This window comes from Gopherus evgoodei, chromosome 14 (assembly GCF_007399415.2).
Source record: "Gopherus evgoodei ecotype Sinaloan lineage chromosome 14, rGopEvg1_v1.p, whole genome shotgun sequence".
Classification (NCBI taxonomy): Eukaryota; Metazoa; Chordata; order Testudines; family Testudinidae; genus Gopherus; species Gopherus evgoodei.
The window spans coordinates 24,828,417-24,844,967 of NC_044335.1; the positions used below are offsets into that span (position 1 = coordinate 24,828,417).

The 16,551-nt window shown below is 43.8% G+C and overlaps 1 protein-coding gene across 6 annotated transcripts in view; it reads left to right on the forward strand.

Annotated features, from left to right (window-relative positions):
• PTPRT (protein tyrosine phosphatase receptor type T) overlaps positions 1-15,414 on the forward strand; it is a 739,839-nt gene extending 724,425 nt beyond the window's left edge. For all 6 annotated transcript variants that reach the window (XM_030533365.1, XM_030533367.1, XM_030533369.1 and 3 more), the window contains 7 exons: positions 284-433; positions 3,902-4,075; positions 8,786-8,917; positions 11,581-11,706; positions 13,083-13,246; positions 13,882-14,017; positions 14,421-15,414. In XM_030533365.1, coding sequence (XP_030389225.1) covers positions 284-433; positions 3,902-4,075; positions 8,786-8,917; positions 11,581-11,706; positions 13,083-13,246; positions 13,882-14,017; positions 14,421-14,474 — 936 coding nt within the window. In that variant the 3' untranslated portion in view covers positions 14,475-15,414. The remainder of the gene's footprint in view (positions 1-283; positions 434-3,901; positions 4,076-8,785; positions 8,918-11,580; positions 11,707-13,082; positions 13,247-13,881; positions 14,018-14,420) is intronic.
• Positions 15,415-16,551: the final 1,137 nt, after the last annotated feature.

Here is a 16,551-nt window from a genome sequence, read left to right on the forward strand (position 1 = left end):
GTACTAACCAGGCCATCTTGGCAGAAGTTGCTCAGGACCAAGACCAGCCTCTCATCAGCAGTAGCACTCAGCAACTGGTGTAGGGAGCTCTTCAAGTTGTATCTTCCACAACATGCATCCATGTGTGCGCGCGCACACACACACATATTTAAAAATCTGTAGTGAGCACATTTAAACAAAATCAGCATTGACAGTTCCACGTATTTAAGTTTACGGTGAAGTTTTGTGATGTTTGTTTAGAACTGGGTTAATTTGCAATATCTTGTCCCTGTGCTCTGTGCAGGAGCAGTATGTCTTTGTACATGATGCCATTCTAGAGGCATGTCTCTGTGGCAACACAGCAATTCCGGTTTGTGAGTTCCGATCCATATATTACAACATCAGCAGACTGGATCCACAGACAAATTCCAGCCAGATAAAAGATGAATTTCAGGTAAGAGCATAGGCCCTTTTCATGTCTGCACCAATAGCAGCAGCTGGTGTTTGGGGTATGTGTTTTATCAATTGTTTTATCTTATTTCATGATTGCCAGTATCCCAAAAGCAGGTATAATATTCACGGCTAATATTGCACTTTGCTCCATTTGTGACCCAATCCTAATTTCAACAAATATTGTTGTTCTTACTTTCACTACATAGTTTATGTGAAAAAAAGTCAGTTTATGGGTCATTTATTAACTGTTCACTTTGACTCTATGCTGTTCGTTAGTGACTGTCCAAGTTGCATGGGAGTCTTTCTCCATCCTGATTGGATGACTGAAATTTCATACAAAGGAGAATCACAAGCCAGGAGCAGTGCACTTTCCAGTGCAGATTTTCAGGTGGAGAATCATTTGTGCTAAAATGGAATAAACTTTGAGGCTGCACAAACGTTTTCACAAATACCTGGTGGCTACTCAGCAACACTGACCCTACAAATAAAGGTGGACTGAACACGCTGCTCTTAGTCCCTGGAATATTTGTCAATCACTTTTTGTGTTTTCAGCCAGCTCTAGTTCATGGGAAGGGCAAGTCTTTGAAAAGCTTTTTTGAAAGAAAAGAGGGAGGGAGGGACTTTGGCCTTCATTAATTCAGAAGTTATCCTGACTAGCCATTAACAGCAAAGTACAGAGCTCTCTACCTACAGCAAAACTCCACTGCAGTGTAGTGTCTTGACCAGCGCCAACCTACAGTAATAATAGTCTGCACTTTTAAGTGATGGCTACCGTGGTACCAGATTGGAATTACCGATAGATGGTTTTCTTCCTTCCCAGCTCTGAACCCCCTATACACAAAGTGAGACCGTATCCTTTCTATTAATACATGGCATATATTTACTAAGATTTGGATACAGAGAAACTGTCATTTGAATCCCAATGACTGGCAATGCCATTAATGCATCTGATTTTCACAAGTGACCTGTGCTTTGTAAAGCATTTCTGGTTCTGGACACCTTACTTGTCAAACGAACCAAAGCCCAGTTTCCTGAAATGTACTGCTTTTAAACAACGACACCACCGTTGGTGCTTATTTGGCAGGATCCGAGTGAGACAGATTTGTGTCCTGCTCACTTGCTTTACAAGCTGTGGGAGCCTGGCAGCTCCTGTGGGAAGGGAATTCTTTAGTTTGCTTAAGAGCTTCCTTCTCCATCTATTTGTAGAAAGCTGTATTTACAGGACATCACTTATACACAGCATTCTTCTCGGCCCTAATTGTGCGCACTTAGTGAGGAACAGGGAGGGATGCAAAAAATATATATAAGTAGCTGCCATCTTTATGAACCAGTTGAGGTAGCTATAGATTTTTATTTATTATTAATAATAATTTGTATTTCAATAGCACCCAGAGTTTTCTGGATGGAACCTCACTATCTGAGCACTGTATGAATATATCAAATCATCAGGCCCTACCTCAAGTAGCTTTAATTGTCTGAATGGGAGTAAGATGCAATGGGGGGGATGGGGGAGAGGGCTTGAATACAACGCGGGGGATAGCGGGGGAAGACCATACTAATAACAGGAATACAGGATTGCAGATATCCTTAGCTGAGTTTACAGTTTGGAGGCTTAAACATATTTATTTGTTTATTGGACAAGTGGAAGAGATACTGATGAATTGCTAACAGGGCTCCTGCTGTGGCATTCATTACTCAGCTTACCAGGGGCATCCTGGCAGAGGTGTGTTTTCATAAGGGATTTGAGATTTCACATTGTTCTTTCTGCCACACCATCTAGAAATGGAAATCCATTGTGGACAGTTGTACAGGCCTGAGTGATCTTTTGAATTTAGGATAAATAGTAACATTTCATGTAAGTTACTGATGGGATCACAGATTCAGACATCCCTGCATTTTCAGATGATTTGAAGTTCATGGTCCAGATCCTAAGTTTGCTGCGGTAATGTCCCATTGTGGGACAATCCCATCAATCCCATGTCTTCTGGGAGTTTGTCTGATAGTCAGGGGGTTTAACTGGGTGAATATATCAGGCTAATTCAAGAAAAGGTTGTCTGTATGCAAGCAGGAAAAAGAACTGTAGCTTCAGATAGCCATCCACCTACCAACACTTAAGAAAATAGTGCAAAGGGCATCCACTTTGATGTTCTACCCTCAACCCCCTACTGAGCTCACGGGACTAGTTTGTCAGCAGAGGAGAAGGTTGTAAATACAGGCGAATAAAGACACTGTCTAGGTTTCGAAGGACATACTCCTTCCAGCAGGGTGAGAGACAGCTGAGAGGAAAAGACTGACCCCCAGACCCAGACATTAGGGGTGCCTGTGATCGAGACACCTGCTTAGGGTCTCTACCAGAGGATGACAAGACCCTAGCTAATATCCACATGCATGTAGACCTTTTGTTGCTTTAAAATCCTTGTTTGCTTATGTTACGCTTTATTCCTACTATTAAGATAAAACAATATTTTGATTTACGAAGCTGTCCATTCACTATATTCACCACTGGTGACTGACTGCCGAGGCAAAGAACCACAGGTTCCAAACCCATTTGGACCTGCAGGGAAGACATGCAGGTTCTGAGCCTAGCTGGACCTGTTGGGTAAGCACCAACAAGATACCATAGCCCAAGATGACGGATACGTGTGAGAATCATGATTCCAGCCCCAGGGAAGGTAAAGGCACAAGGCCTGACACCAGTGGGGTACACTCAGGCAGTGGGTCAGAAGTACATCCAGCCCTGTAACCGTGACAGCACCTGTAATCTAAATGAGAGAACAGAAAAGTTTCATTAAACCTGGTCTGGTGTCTTAGAATTGGATAGTTAATTGTGAAGATGAACATCAGAAGGAGGAAGCTTGCCAAACACGCAGTGGAGCCAGTAGATGACAAAGGCATTAAAAGGACACTCAAGGAAGACAAAGCCATTGCAGAGAATTCTTTGCATCAGTCTTCACTGCAGGGGATGTTGGGGAGATACCCATGTCAGAACTAGTCTTTTTTGGGTGGAGGGACAAATCTGAAGTGCTGCCCCAAATTGATATGTCAGTGGAAGAAGTTTTAGAACAAATTGATCAGTTAAAAAGTAGTAGGTCACCAGGACCAAATGGTATTCACCCAAGGGTTCTGAAGGAACTCAAATGTGAAATTGCAAAGTCAAAGTCTGAGGTGGATCCAAGCTAAAAATCCTGGTTTTAGACACCTCTGAACTTTTGGGAAGTTTGGCTGTAGATCCAAGCTTAAATAGGTGACCCCAACCTCGCTCTGTAATGGGCCGTTCTAAAGTCCTGCATCCAAACAGCTCCATACTTGGGGAAGCTTCACATCTGGATCTCAGCTTTGTGGGTCTTTTTAGAACTGAAAGTAAAGGCTACAGAGCATTTTGAGTATCTGTATTTGATGTTTAAAGGCCGCCTTTTTGGAAATAAACTCTAAGAGGCTTTGCCTGTACCTCTCTCCCCTCCAATTACAGACCCTCAACATTGTGACGCCGCGTGTTCGACCAGAAGACTGCAGCATTGGCCTCTTACCCAGAAACCATGACAAAAATCGCTGCATGGATGTGCTGCCCTTGGACCGGTGCCTCCCTTTCCTTATCTCTGTAGATGGTGAATCGAGCAACTACATCAACGCTGCACTCATGGATGTAAGCACAACCTACAGGCACTGTTAGCAATGGCAGCAGTCTCAATTTGTGTCAGGTTTGTTAGGCCTCAGTTTGTTTCCATGCTTGTGAGAAATTAGTCAAACACAAGACATGCTTGTTTTTCGAGGCTCCTTTTGCTGCTATCTTGCAGCTAGAGCAGAGCCAGGCTGATTGCCCCATGTTCACATAGGCGTCGACTCCATGGGTGCTCCAAGGCTGGGTGCTGAGCACCAACCAGCAGCCAGTTTCTCTCCTCCGCACCAGTGATGGCCTCACCAATCAACTCCTCCCTCCCAGTACCTCCTACCCATTGCAATCAGCTGTTCTGCGGTGTGCAGGAGGTTCTGGCGGGGGGGGAGGAGTGGATATGGGATGTGCTTGGGGGAGGGGGTGGAACTGGGCGGGATAAACACAGCTGGAAACAACCAGAATCCCATATCACTAATGGGGGAGATGGACCTTTGGGTGGAATTCCTTCCTTTCTCCACTAGCCTATTGTTTGCAGTCTTGAACACATCATGGATCCTAGTGTCACTGTCTAGAGTGGTTCTGTCAGAATCCAAACAGCAAAAAAAAAATGAAAAATCTTCTTGTTCACCAGTCTTTATTTCCCTCTCCCAGAATTCAAGCTGATGAGATGAGACTTTTCGCATGTAACCTCTTCAATTAACAGTCTTTGTATTGTGATGTCTCACAATGGCCCATTTAGTTGACAGCAAACTTTGTTTTTTAAAGTTGTAAGGCAAAAAACTTAAATGTTACCGTATAGCATATGATAAAGATTATAGGTGAGATTAACACAGGCAGCAATTTACAAACATTTCATAAAGTCTAAACACGTGATTATAAGTTCAATCCCCATCTTAACTGTACCAACACACAGGTGAAACAGACTGGTTTCCAGCAATGAATTTGTCAGTGCTCAGCTGAGGCCTAAAGCCTTGGCAAAAACTGGCAACTGGTTTGCCAGTGTCGCACCTAGAATAGCCAATCCATCTCATCTTCCCTTTATATGAGTCACTAGTTCTTTCCAAGTGTTGTGAAGCCTGGCAGACTGCCTGCCTTGCTCTAAGGCGGGGGGGGGGGGCACATGATCTCAATGATGCTCATTTTTACTTCTCCCATCAGTCTCTATTATTTTTTTATGTTTTACTATTTTTCCTCTTATCTGAGTTTCAGCATGCTCTGTGTATTATCACAAGGTCACAGCAGCTTTCCTCCAATTGGAGGAGAAAAAAAATCCAATCGTTGGGGTAATGTTGAATGTTTATCTTGGTAGAAGGGGTGATGTTATCCTTGGAATGGGTGGCTGATTGAGTTCTGGAGGCACAAACCTCCAACTTATTTGACAATAAGTATCTATAAGACATGTCACCGTGTTTGAGAATGGACCCAAATCCGGTCTAGTACAGAAGCAAGGGACCAAGCCCAAGTCTCAAACTCAGACCTTTGAGAAGCTGTCACAGTCTTGTGGTTCAGGCAAAGGACTTGGAATCAATAGACCTTCGTCCTACTCCCTGCTCTGCCCCAGGCTTCCTGAATAACTACTTAATGTCTATGTGCTTCGGCTTCCTCAAATGTGGTTTTTTGCGGGAGGTTTCCCCCCTGCTTTGCCACTCCGGCCACGCCGTTTCCCACCCCCCCCGCCCGCTTTGCCACTGCAGGGGGTTTTTGTTTGTTTTTGTTCCCTGCTTTGCCGCTCTGGCCGCCCCTTGCCCCCCTCTTTTTTTTTTTTTTGCTTGAGGTGGCAAAAAAGCCAGAGCCAGCCCTGGCAGCAGCTTCCCCACTGTAGCACTTGGTGAAGACGCTGCCTATGCTGAGGGGAGACCTTCTCCCTTTGGCGTATGTACTCCATCTCCCTGAGAGGCGGTAGGCAAAATCCTATAGTTTATGGGTTCCGCTGAGCACTGTCTGCTGCCCCCAAAGAGGAATAGTAGTTTGCATTTGTAATCTCCTTTCATCCTGTGATCTCAAAGTACTTAATGAACATCCATTAAGCCTTTCAACACTCTTCAGAGGGAGGGAAGTATCATTCTAACCATTTTACATGTGTTGAGGTCAAGTGACTTATACAAAAGTCACAGAACAGCATCAGGAAGAGCGCTCCAGAACCCAGTGCTCGGACCACTTCCCCACGTTCCATCCCTGAGAGGATGCTCTCAAATCTGAGGCCTGGTCTACACTATGCGTTTAAACTGAATTTAGCAGCATTAAACCGAATTAACCCTGCACCTGTTCACACAACGAAGCCCTTTATATCGATATAAAGGGCTCTTTAAACCGATTTCTGTACTCCTCCCTGACGAGGGGAGTAGCACTGAAATCGGTATTGCCATGTCGGATTAGGGTTAGCGTGGCCGCAATTCGATGGTATTAGCCTCCGGGCGGTATCCCACAGTGCACCATTGTGACCGCTCTGGAAAGCAGTCTGAATTTGGATGCACTGGCCAGGTAGACAGGAAAAGCCCTGTGAACTTTTGAATTTCATTTCCTGTTTGCCCAGCGTGGAGCTCTGATCAGCACAGGTGGCAATGCAGTCCCAAATCCAAAAAGAGCTCCAGCATGGACCGTACAGGAGATACTGGATCTGATCACTATATGGGGAGACAAATCTGTTCTATCAGATCTCCATTACAGAAGACAAAATGACAAAGCATTTGAAAAAGTCTCCAGGCTATGATAGACAGAGGCCACAGCAGGGACTCAGCACAGTGCTGCGTGAGAAGCATAACGGAAAGCCAAAGAATCAAATGGATGCTCATGGAGGGAGGGAGGGGGTACTGAGGACTCCAGCTATCCCACAGTCCCCGCAGTCTCCAAAAAGCATTTGCATTCTTGGCTGAGCTCCCAATGCCTGAAGGGTCAAAAACATTTTCCCTGGTGTTTCAGGGTGTATGTCATCAATTTACACCCTTTCTCTCCCCCCCCCCGAAAGAAAAGGGAAAAAATCGTTTCTCACCTTTTTTCAGTGTCACCCTATGTCTACTGCATGCCGCTGGTAGACGGGGTGCTGCAGCGCTGAACACCAGCATCCCCTTCCCGGTGGCAGAGGGTGCAAAATGACTGGTATCCATCATCATCATCAGCCCATGAGTGCTCCTGGCTAGCCTCAGTGAGGTCGGCCGGGGGCGCCTGGGTAAAAATGGGAATGACTCCTGGTCATTCCCGGCAGATGATACAAAAGGCTTGGTAACCTTCCTCATCATAGCAGCTGGAGGCTGAGCTCCGTCAGCCCCCCCTTTCATGTCTAAAGAAAAGATTCTGTACTGCCTGGACTATCATAGCAGCTGGAGGCTGCCTCCCCCTCATTTTATCTCACTAAAAGTCAGTGTTTCTTATTCCTGCATTCTTTATTACTTCATCACACAAATGGGGGAACACTGCCACGGTAGCCCAGGAGGGTTGGGGAAGGAAGGAAGCAGTGGGTGGGGTTGTTGCAGGGGAACCCCCTAGAATGGCATGCAGCTAATCATTTCTGCGGGATCTCTGGGGCTCTGACACGGAGTGGCTGTGCTCTCTGGTTCTCTAGTATACTTGCCCCATATTCTAGGCAGGACTGACTCTATTTTTAGACAAAACATAAAGAAGGGAATGACCCGGGGAGTCATTCCCATTTTTGTCCACGCGCCCCCGGCCAACCTCAGCGAGGCCAGCCAGGAGCACCCATGACAGAAGCAGACGGTACAAAAGGACTGATAACTGTCATCGCCAATTTCCAAATGCAAACGGTGCAAAATGACTGATAACCATCATCTCATCGCCAATTTACAATGGCAGACAGTGCAATAGGGATGGTAATCGTCTCTGCTACCTTGCAAAGGCAAATGAATGCTGCTGTGTAGCACTGCAGTACCGTCTCTGTCAGCAGCATCCAGTACACATACGGTGAGAGTGACAAAAGGCAAAATAGGCTCCATGGTTGCCATGCTATGGCGTCTGCCAGGGCAGTCCAGGTGAAAAAGAGCGCGAAATGATTGTCTGCCATTGCTTTCACGGAGGAAGGATTGAGTGACGAGATTTACCCAGAATCACCCACGACACTGTTTTTGCCCCATCATGCATTGGGATCTCAACCCAGAATTCCAATGGGCGGGGGAGACTGCGGGAACTATGGGATAGCTACAGGGTAGCTACCCACAGTGCAACGCTCTGGAAATTGACGCTAGTCTTGGTACATTGGACGCACACCGCCAAATTAATGTGCTTAGTGTGGCCGCGTGCACTCGACTTTATACAATCTGTTTTAAAAAACCGTTTTATGTAAAATCGGAATAATCCCATAGTGTAGACATACCCTGAATGTGCCAACTCTTCAGTTTTCTGCTCCCAGGAAACAAAATCAGAGTGAGGGAGAGCACCCTGACTGGTCTCTAGCAGCTACTTTCACAAAAAGAAGAAACATTCTGCTTCCAGCAGTTATTGGTCTTCATTTTAATTAATATTATTGTTATTTGCTTACCCCCAAAACATAAATAATTTATTTACATAATTCCTGTTCTTGTGCCACTTCTCTAATGAAATGTGTTTGTTGGGAGCAGGAGGATCCTATTATGAGGTCTTTATTCATTGCACAATGATAACAAGGAAGAGGGGGTGTGATCTGTATAATCTGATTAAATGGCTCAGATTGCATAGCCTTAGCCTTCTAGGTTTAATAATCATCTGAATAAAAGTGGATTGATTTTGTAACTAATCTTATTCTTTTGTTAGAGCCACAAGCAACCCGCTGCCTTTATTGTTACCCAGCACCCTTTACCCAACACCGTACCAGATTTCTGGAGGCTGGTGTTTGATTACAACTGCTCCTCCATAGTGATGCTGAACGAGATGGATGCTGCACAGGTAGGTGGATTTCTAATAGCTCTGTCAAGCAGCCTTATTCACAGATCAAAGGAGCTTCAGGTGTCCCCAGTTGCTATTCAAGAGAGGAAGAAAAGTTGTGAGGCAAAAGGGAAAGTGCATAGAAATGGAGAAACAACTGTAAGCACAATCCAGAGTGAATGTTCACTCGAAACCAGGAGTGCCAGAATGGGCGGGGGGGGGGGGCAGGAAAGGGGGCAGGAGGCCATGCCCCCCCCCCTTTTTAAAGTCAGAGAGTACTTTTTATGGACTAAGGAAGAGCAATGGGGGGGCGGAGAGGAGCAAGCGGGGGCAGGGTCTTTGGGGGAAGAGGCGACATGGGAGCAGGGCCTCAGGGGCAGTGGGGAGGGGGCCTCAGGGGCGGCATGGCACTAGAGGGCAGGGCCACGGTTCAGGTGGGCCCCTCCCCACACTTTTAGGGTGCTTCCACCACTCCTGCCAAAACTCAAGCTAAACTCTGTGGTTCAAAAGAGCCTAGTTCAATACTTTTACACATTGTTTTTCATCTTCGCCCATTGCTTTCCGCCTGCGACCAGACCTGTAAATGCTAAAACACTGTCAACGAGCCTGATCTTGTGGTATTGCCAGGTGACTGGAAGTAGGATGTATGTGAAATCATATGACAGATCCTTTTTTCTTGAGATCCCCAGTCCAGTTTTGCAGAGTTGGGAAGTTTGGATAATTTGCATGAGATTGTGGAGAAGCACCTGATGTTTTGGATGCTTTAATCAAAGTGAAATACCAAAGCTCTTGAATGATCACTCATTATGAGAAGCTGATTTACAGTGAGCAAAAAGGGAGGAGAGAGGTGGATACTTACTGCACAACTGATTTTTTCTCCTTTTTATATAAATTGTTTATTTGGTTGGCAGACCTAAAATAATTTTCAGTACTAAAGCTTGCAAGGTGAAGAGGGGTTACCCTTGCTGGTGCGTTGGCATTTGCACTCAGTCTCATGATGGGTAGCATCAGAAAGGGAAATTTGCGGGACTGTGTAGGAAATTTGCGGTATGACATTGCTACTTCACCCATTGTAGTTCTTGCTAAACAGCAGAAGTGGCCTCGAGCACTTTGCACTTTATAACTTAATTTTTCATCAGCTCCTCACTCTTTTCAAAATATTTCCCCCCTGAAGGCTGCAGTTATGATGCTACCTTTATTAGTGCTAATGGAAAAACCAGTCACATTCTCATCAGGGGGATTCTCCAGGCAGAATGAATTATATGGAATCTGATTCACTTCTGCTCCTCTCTGCATTAAGGTACCTCCAGTTCAGACTTTCTAAAGACCAAGCTGTTGGTGTGACCAGTTTTCTGAGTCCTAAGTGTCTGAAATCTCAAATACAATTTATCTAGGATCCCTGGTCCTTCAGGACTCGTTATGTTCTATCTCATTCATCAAACCTGATTTTATGTCCTGGGAATGAATCCAAAGTAGTTTTTAATCTTATTGGTTGCCCAACAAACTGGAAAGAAACAGTCCTGCACATTCTCTGGAAATACGAAACCTCTTTTCCTGGTTATTTTACATTTAGGGTCTGGAAAAATGAAATCCTCCAGCATTAGCACTCCGGTATTTTTGCTGGCCACCTTTCACCAGCAATGCCATATCATGCTTTGTTTTTCCTTGTTGCACTTTAAGGGAAAGGAGAGGAGATCTGGTGATTAATTATGAACTGAAAATTACACTGTCCTGAGATCTGGTGTCTGCCAAACTAAGTCCTGGACCAGTGCCAAAAAAACACTGCTAGCTCAAAGGACAAATGACAGTTTTAAAGTTACACACCTTATAAGCCATCAGCACAAGGAATTAGTTTTATATCACTTAAGAGAGTGAGATTTCTGCAACGAAAAATCAATTGTATCAGGATGTTGCACTCACCACACTAGCTTTGTATGATGTCTGTCCATAGTTATCTAATCTAAGCATTTATGCTACAATCATCACCATATTATCAGAGAGACTAATCATTTTAAAATGTAATTTTGAAGACCAGCATGTGGTGTGGTGATGACCTTACAACATCCCAGAACCATTCTGCAGAAGCTTCAACAATTCTACAGCCATCCTGGCAAGACAGAAACGCCCTTCGCTGATTGGGTTCATAATGCAGGATCCCAGATGAGTGGCAACTTTCATAGCTCCTATATTGAAATGAGGACATCCAACAGTCAATCATTATATATTAATAAAAACAAAACACATAAAAGGTTCAGTTGTGATTTAACCTGAGGTGTGAGATGTGTGATTTTTTAAACCAGTCTGGCTTGTCCCCTTCCTAGATGCTAGTAAACTCAAAATATAAAAAAGTTGGCTGCACAGAGAAATAAAAGTTCCACTTGGGTTGAACTAAGATTAATCTTTTTAGTATTGAGTGTTTCCTCATTAACTCACAACACAAAACCTCTGTGCTTCATATTAAATTCACTCACGGACACTAATCTATTAACACTCCTTTTAAATCTATACTCCTGCAGAAACTTTGTCTGCCAGCCACTTTAAAGGCCAGGGCTTCCATATCCTCTGTAATGCTGGGTTTAGATTACAGTTCCTGAACTGGATGTGAGGTTAGAAGAAGAAAAGAGGATTGATAGTTTCTTAGCCTGCACGTGACCTACTTTCTATTTGTCTTGCACCCTGACTAGCTCTGCATGCAGTACTGGCCAGAGAAAACGTCCTGTTGTTATGGTCCAATCCAGGTGGAGTTTGTTTCAGCAGACATTGATGAGGATATCATCAATAGGATATTCCGGATCTGCAACATGGCCAGGGTAAGATCGGTGACATCCCAGATGATCCATTTATTCATTCATCGGTCCTGTTCTGTCAAATAGTTGCTCAGACAGACAAGGGGCAGGGGTGGCACCTAATCCCAAGGCCGCGTAAAAAATTCCATTGCAGGATTTTCTTGCCACTGCTACAGGTGGAATCTTGTAGCTGCACCCCTCTCCAGAAGGTAGAAGACTTCTCGGTAAAATCACAAGGTGAATAATGTGAACTGGATTTCTGTCCTTAACTGGAAAGCGTTTTCTGTATGTACTGGAGGGCATGTTACCTTAATCAACTAGCAGTCAATGTAAAATCATCATTAATTCTATTAGCTAAACTAGGATATTGTTATCTCCATTCCATCTCTGCCAACCATTTGTGCTGAAGGGTATAGGAGCTCCTATCTCTGAAGTTCAGTGCAGTGCTGCTTGGCTAAACTGTTAGGGTTCCCAGTTGCCACTGTGCCCCTATTAATAAGGAACTGTCACCTTTATAAAATCTTTTCACTCTGCATCCATTAGCCCCAACCCTACAGATGGGAGGAAACAGCCCTAACCGTGCTCACAAACCAGGGTTATTTGTATAATGGACCCAATTACAGTTATTGCACTGCTGCAGTGATAACCTTGATATTTACTTTTTGTTCCAGTACAGATTTCCCACTCGGTTAGGTACTATCCCCATATTTCCTGTTCCTCTCACTGTTAGAAATGGAGATGCCAACTGGTCTTTGAAAATAATCCCAGTGCCCCATGTATCTGCCTCTGAGTTTGAGTTTATGCAACAGCTTGGTTGTGCCATTAAAGAGGCAGTTATGGGCTGGTCTGTGCTACTGGTAAAATCACCATGAGGATCTTATATCCGCTCTTTTCTCTCATTGTTTTTTTTGAATGACTGCTTTGTCTCCTCTCCATATAGTATCACCAACCTCTGAAACAGGCGAGAGGGGAAGAGAATAAATATTTTGTTCATTCTTCCACCATGAGATGACTTTATTTCCGAATAAAAACAGTTATTTTCAGAGCCCCATTTTCTTCCGGGCCTTTTAGCAGTCTGAACTAAAGCCTTTCCAGAAAAAACTTCCTTTTCCTCAAAACCTGAAACCACCCTGATTCTCTGGATTTATTTTTCTTTCTTTGGAAAGAGATGGAGGCCTTGCATCCAGCTGCAGCGTGCTTCCTTCTGGCCTGTAGCCTAGTTGTACTCATTTTGTTGTTGTTAAGTTATACACTGATTTGTAGGAATAATTACTTATTTTGGTGATGTTATGCATCGCCAAATGCATATATAACCTATGACTACTACTCCCTTGCATACCCCTGCTCTTTGTCCCTACCTTTCTGATGGTATAATGGACGTGGATAACAATTTGTTTTAGCCCCAGGACGGATATCGTATAGTACAGCATTTGCAGTACATTGGCTGGCCAGCATACCGGGACACCCCTCCATCCAAACGCTCCCTCCTGAAGGTGGTCAGACGGCTAGAGAAATGGCAGGAGCAGTACGATGGGAGAGATGGACGCACTGTTGTCCACTGCCTGTAAGTATGGCTGGGAATACTTCCTAACCTATGGTGCAGGACAAAAAGAATTGATTATAGATGTCTATTTCTGTCTGTTCAGAGGCCCCAATCCTGATTGGTGTCTCAATGTGCTATTGTAATACAAATATGATCGGTTACAATTAATTAATTAGATACTGAATAGTTTTGAGCATACATCAGAAAGGTGGCAAGACTTTTCCATCATGGTCAGTGCAACGTTTATTAGTTAATTCTAATTCTTGTATAACACTTTCCATGTGACTATCTAAAAAAAACCCTGTTCAGACTTTTATGAATGAAGCCTCACAAGATTACAAGTGACTTCGGTATTATTCCTGTTTTAAAGATGAGAAAACTGAGGCACAGGGAGGTGAAGTGACTTGCCCAAGGTCACTAAGTTTGATTGTGTCTTTCAAGTCACATTCCTATATTCTAATCTCTAAACCGTTGTCTTGCTCATCTTCAAACCCACTGAAGCTTCCTGCCTGCATGGGGCCTGCACGTGGTACCTCCAGTGATGCATGCTTTTGAATCTGGGAAAGCACTGCCCTTTGCAGGGTGTTTGCCTTTGCAGGGACATGTGCCAGTCCCCTGCATCCCTTTATAAACTCCCTCTTTTCTTCCATGTCTAGGAATGGTGGTGGACGCAGTGGCACCTTCTGTGCCATCTGCAGCGTGTGTGAAATGATTCAGCAGCAAAATATCATTGACGTATTCCACATAGTGAAGACGTTACGGAATAACAAATCCAATATGGTGGAGTCACTGGTAAGTGTCCCTCCCTTACACACCTGCATAGGGTGCAGTGAGTAAAGAACGAGTTTAAAAAAAGAAGTACTTCAGGGTATTGCCCAATATGAATTAAATTAGATCAGTCAATTAGAGTGAATGATTTCCCTCAGGTGTGTGTGAGAGTTGCAGTAAGGACGTGCATGAAATGATGAATATTCAGTATTGTGACTGTATTGGCGCATCTTTTTCTTCCAGTGTCTTGGTACCCTTTTTGTCCCCTGCCAGTGCCAGAGAAGTGCAATTGGGTCTATAAGTTATTAAAAGTTTAACTCTTGGAGCCCGATCGTGCCAAGTGGAGTGGAAATGGGAATGAAACAGAATCAGGCTATTAAGAACTCACTGCTACCATTTTACCACTGGCTTTTTCTTTCTCTTTCAGGAACAATATAAATTTGTATACGAGGTTGCACTGGAATACTTGAGTTCATTTTAGCCTAGCAGAGATGGGGGTCTATTGGATTCCAGACCCCCAAGTCTGAAGAACACTTTTTTCCCCACACTAAAGGGCACTAATGGGTGTGGGGAGAGCCAGGCTCTCCACACTGAAGCAAGGGTCAGAGAGTACTGACCTCAGTGCCATTGGGAGGAGAAGGTGATCCCTGTGTTTGCTGCTGCCTGCTTTCTATTGGAGCATCTACTGCTTCCTCCTAGCGTACAAATTGGCTAAACAGGAGATGGGCTGGAAGACTATGCTTTCTAATCTCCTCCAACCTCTTCTCTACCACTTTGGATGTGTATTTTTGCTCTCCTTGATACAAAGGAAAAAAATACTGGAATATTCTATCTTTTAAACAGCTCCTTTTTCTGTTTTCAAATCCCACCCTTCAATTTTTGAATTTCGTGCATCAGCCATTTGGAAAAATGAGAGAACCACAGGGAACACGTGAGACTTTTGGTTACAATTAATCCACCTGGCCTATTTTTTTCAAGTGAAAATGCCATCAACAAGAAGTTGAAGTTCTCTTCCCCTTTCCTGTTCTCCCTAGACATAAGACTAGGTGGTGGAATTGGGAAGCTGTTCATGGATTCGCTGCACCAACTACTACACAAGCTTTTCCTTCCAGATCCTGCTTGACTTCCAAGACTGTGCATGAACTGGTTACATCTCTCTGATTCATGTTAGTGTCCTGGCTGGTGAAGCAAATAATAAAAAAACGGGTTTCACAGCCATTTGAGCAAACAAACCCTCCATCAAACCAATTGCATTTGGTTTGTAAATTTGCTATTTTTTTACCGCATTTTTCAAGGATTTGCTGGGGTGCAGTGTCTCTTTAAAAAGAAGAGTATAAAGTAGATACCTGTTGATGATGATGATGATATACTATAGATCATTATTATTTATATCACTGTAGCACTTAGGAGACCTAGTCATGGACCAGTATCCCATTGTGCCAGGTACAGACACAGAACAGAAAGATAATTCCTTCTTCTGAGTTTACAGTCTAAGCGTATGTCTCCAATGCAGAGTTAATCTGGATTTTTAACTGAGTTTTAGTCCAACCCCTCTCCCCACCATCCACACAGGAAAACCTCAAACCTGATTATGGAAAGGCTTTAGGTGTGGATTAGAATGCAGGTTCCTCTTTAACTCTGTCCAGAACCTGATCACTTTGCACTGAGAATGCAGGCTAAATCACTCTGATGCCCTGTCCTCCAATGCACTGCCCACAATTCCTCCCTAAGGACAGAAATTCTTCTGCAATTGACTGGGAAAGAATTTTAGAGCACACCTCAGAACAAATAACATGGGAGATGCCTCCAGGCACACACAGGTGAGTGCAGAAACAGTGAGGACACACTAGCACGGATAGGTCTTTGTAGTGGGGATGCTCGCAACTGGGTGTGCAGATCCAGGTGCTGATCACCCGGGTTAACTGTGCATTGTAGACATAGCAACTGTATGATTTTATTTCAGGGATTGACTAAGCTTTCTATGCTGTCTGTACCCAAGCTGTTGTACAATCAGACCTAATTGCGTGATTATCCAGCTCTCCAGGCCATGAGATTTCTAAATGGTAACCCATTCAGGCTGTATGAAAGGTTATGCACATTAAACACAAAATTAGTTTGGTATTTGCTGGTTTTGTGAAAAGGTAAGAAAAATGTTTCAGCAGCACAGGAAACTTTACATCACAAGCAAAAAGGTATTTGCTTTGCTCTGCAAAAATTTCTGCATTAAAATTTCCGTTAACTCTTTGAAACAAGCCCTGGATATGTGTTGCCCAGTCTTATCTCTTTGTAGCTATAGAAAAGTGTGTTAACTGGTTAATTAGAAAAAGGTTAGATTTTAATCTCAGAGTGTAAATTGATTTAGATGAACCAGATCTTTCAGTATTCAGGATTTTTATTTATTCAGCTATGTATCTTAAGGCAGCAGAGATAAGAGGTGGTTGTCTGCATTTGACTAGATTCTGGGAAATGCAGGCTTTTTAAAATCTAGACTTTCCATCAAAGCTTGACAGAAGAAAAGAGTTTAATAAAACTGTAACTCCTCATCCCTCAACGGAGTT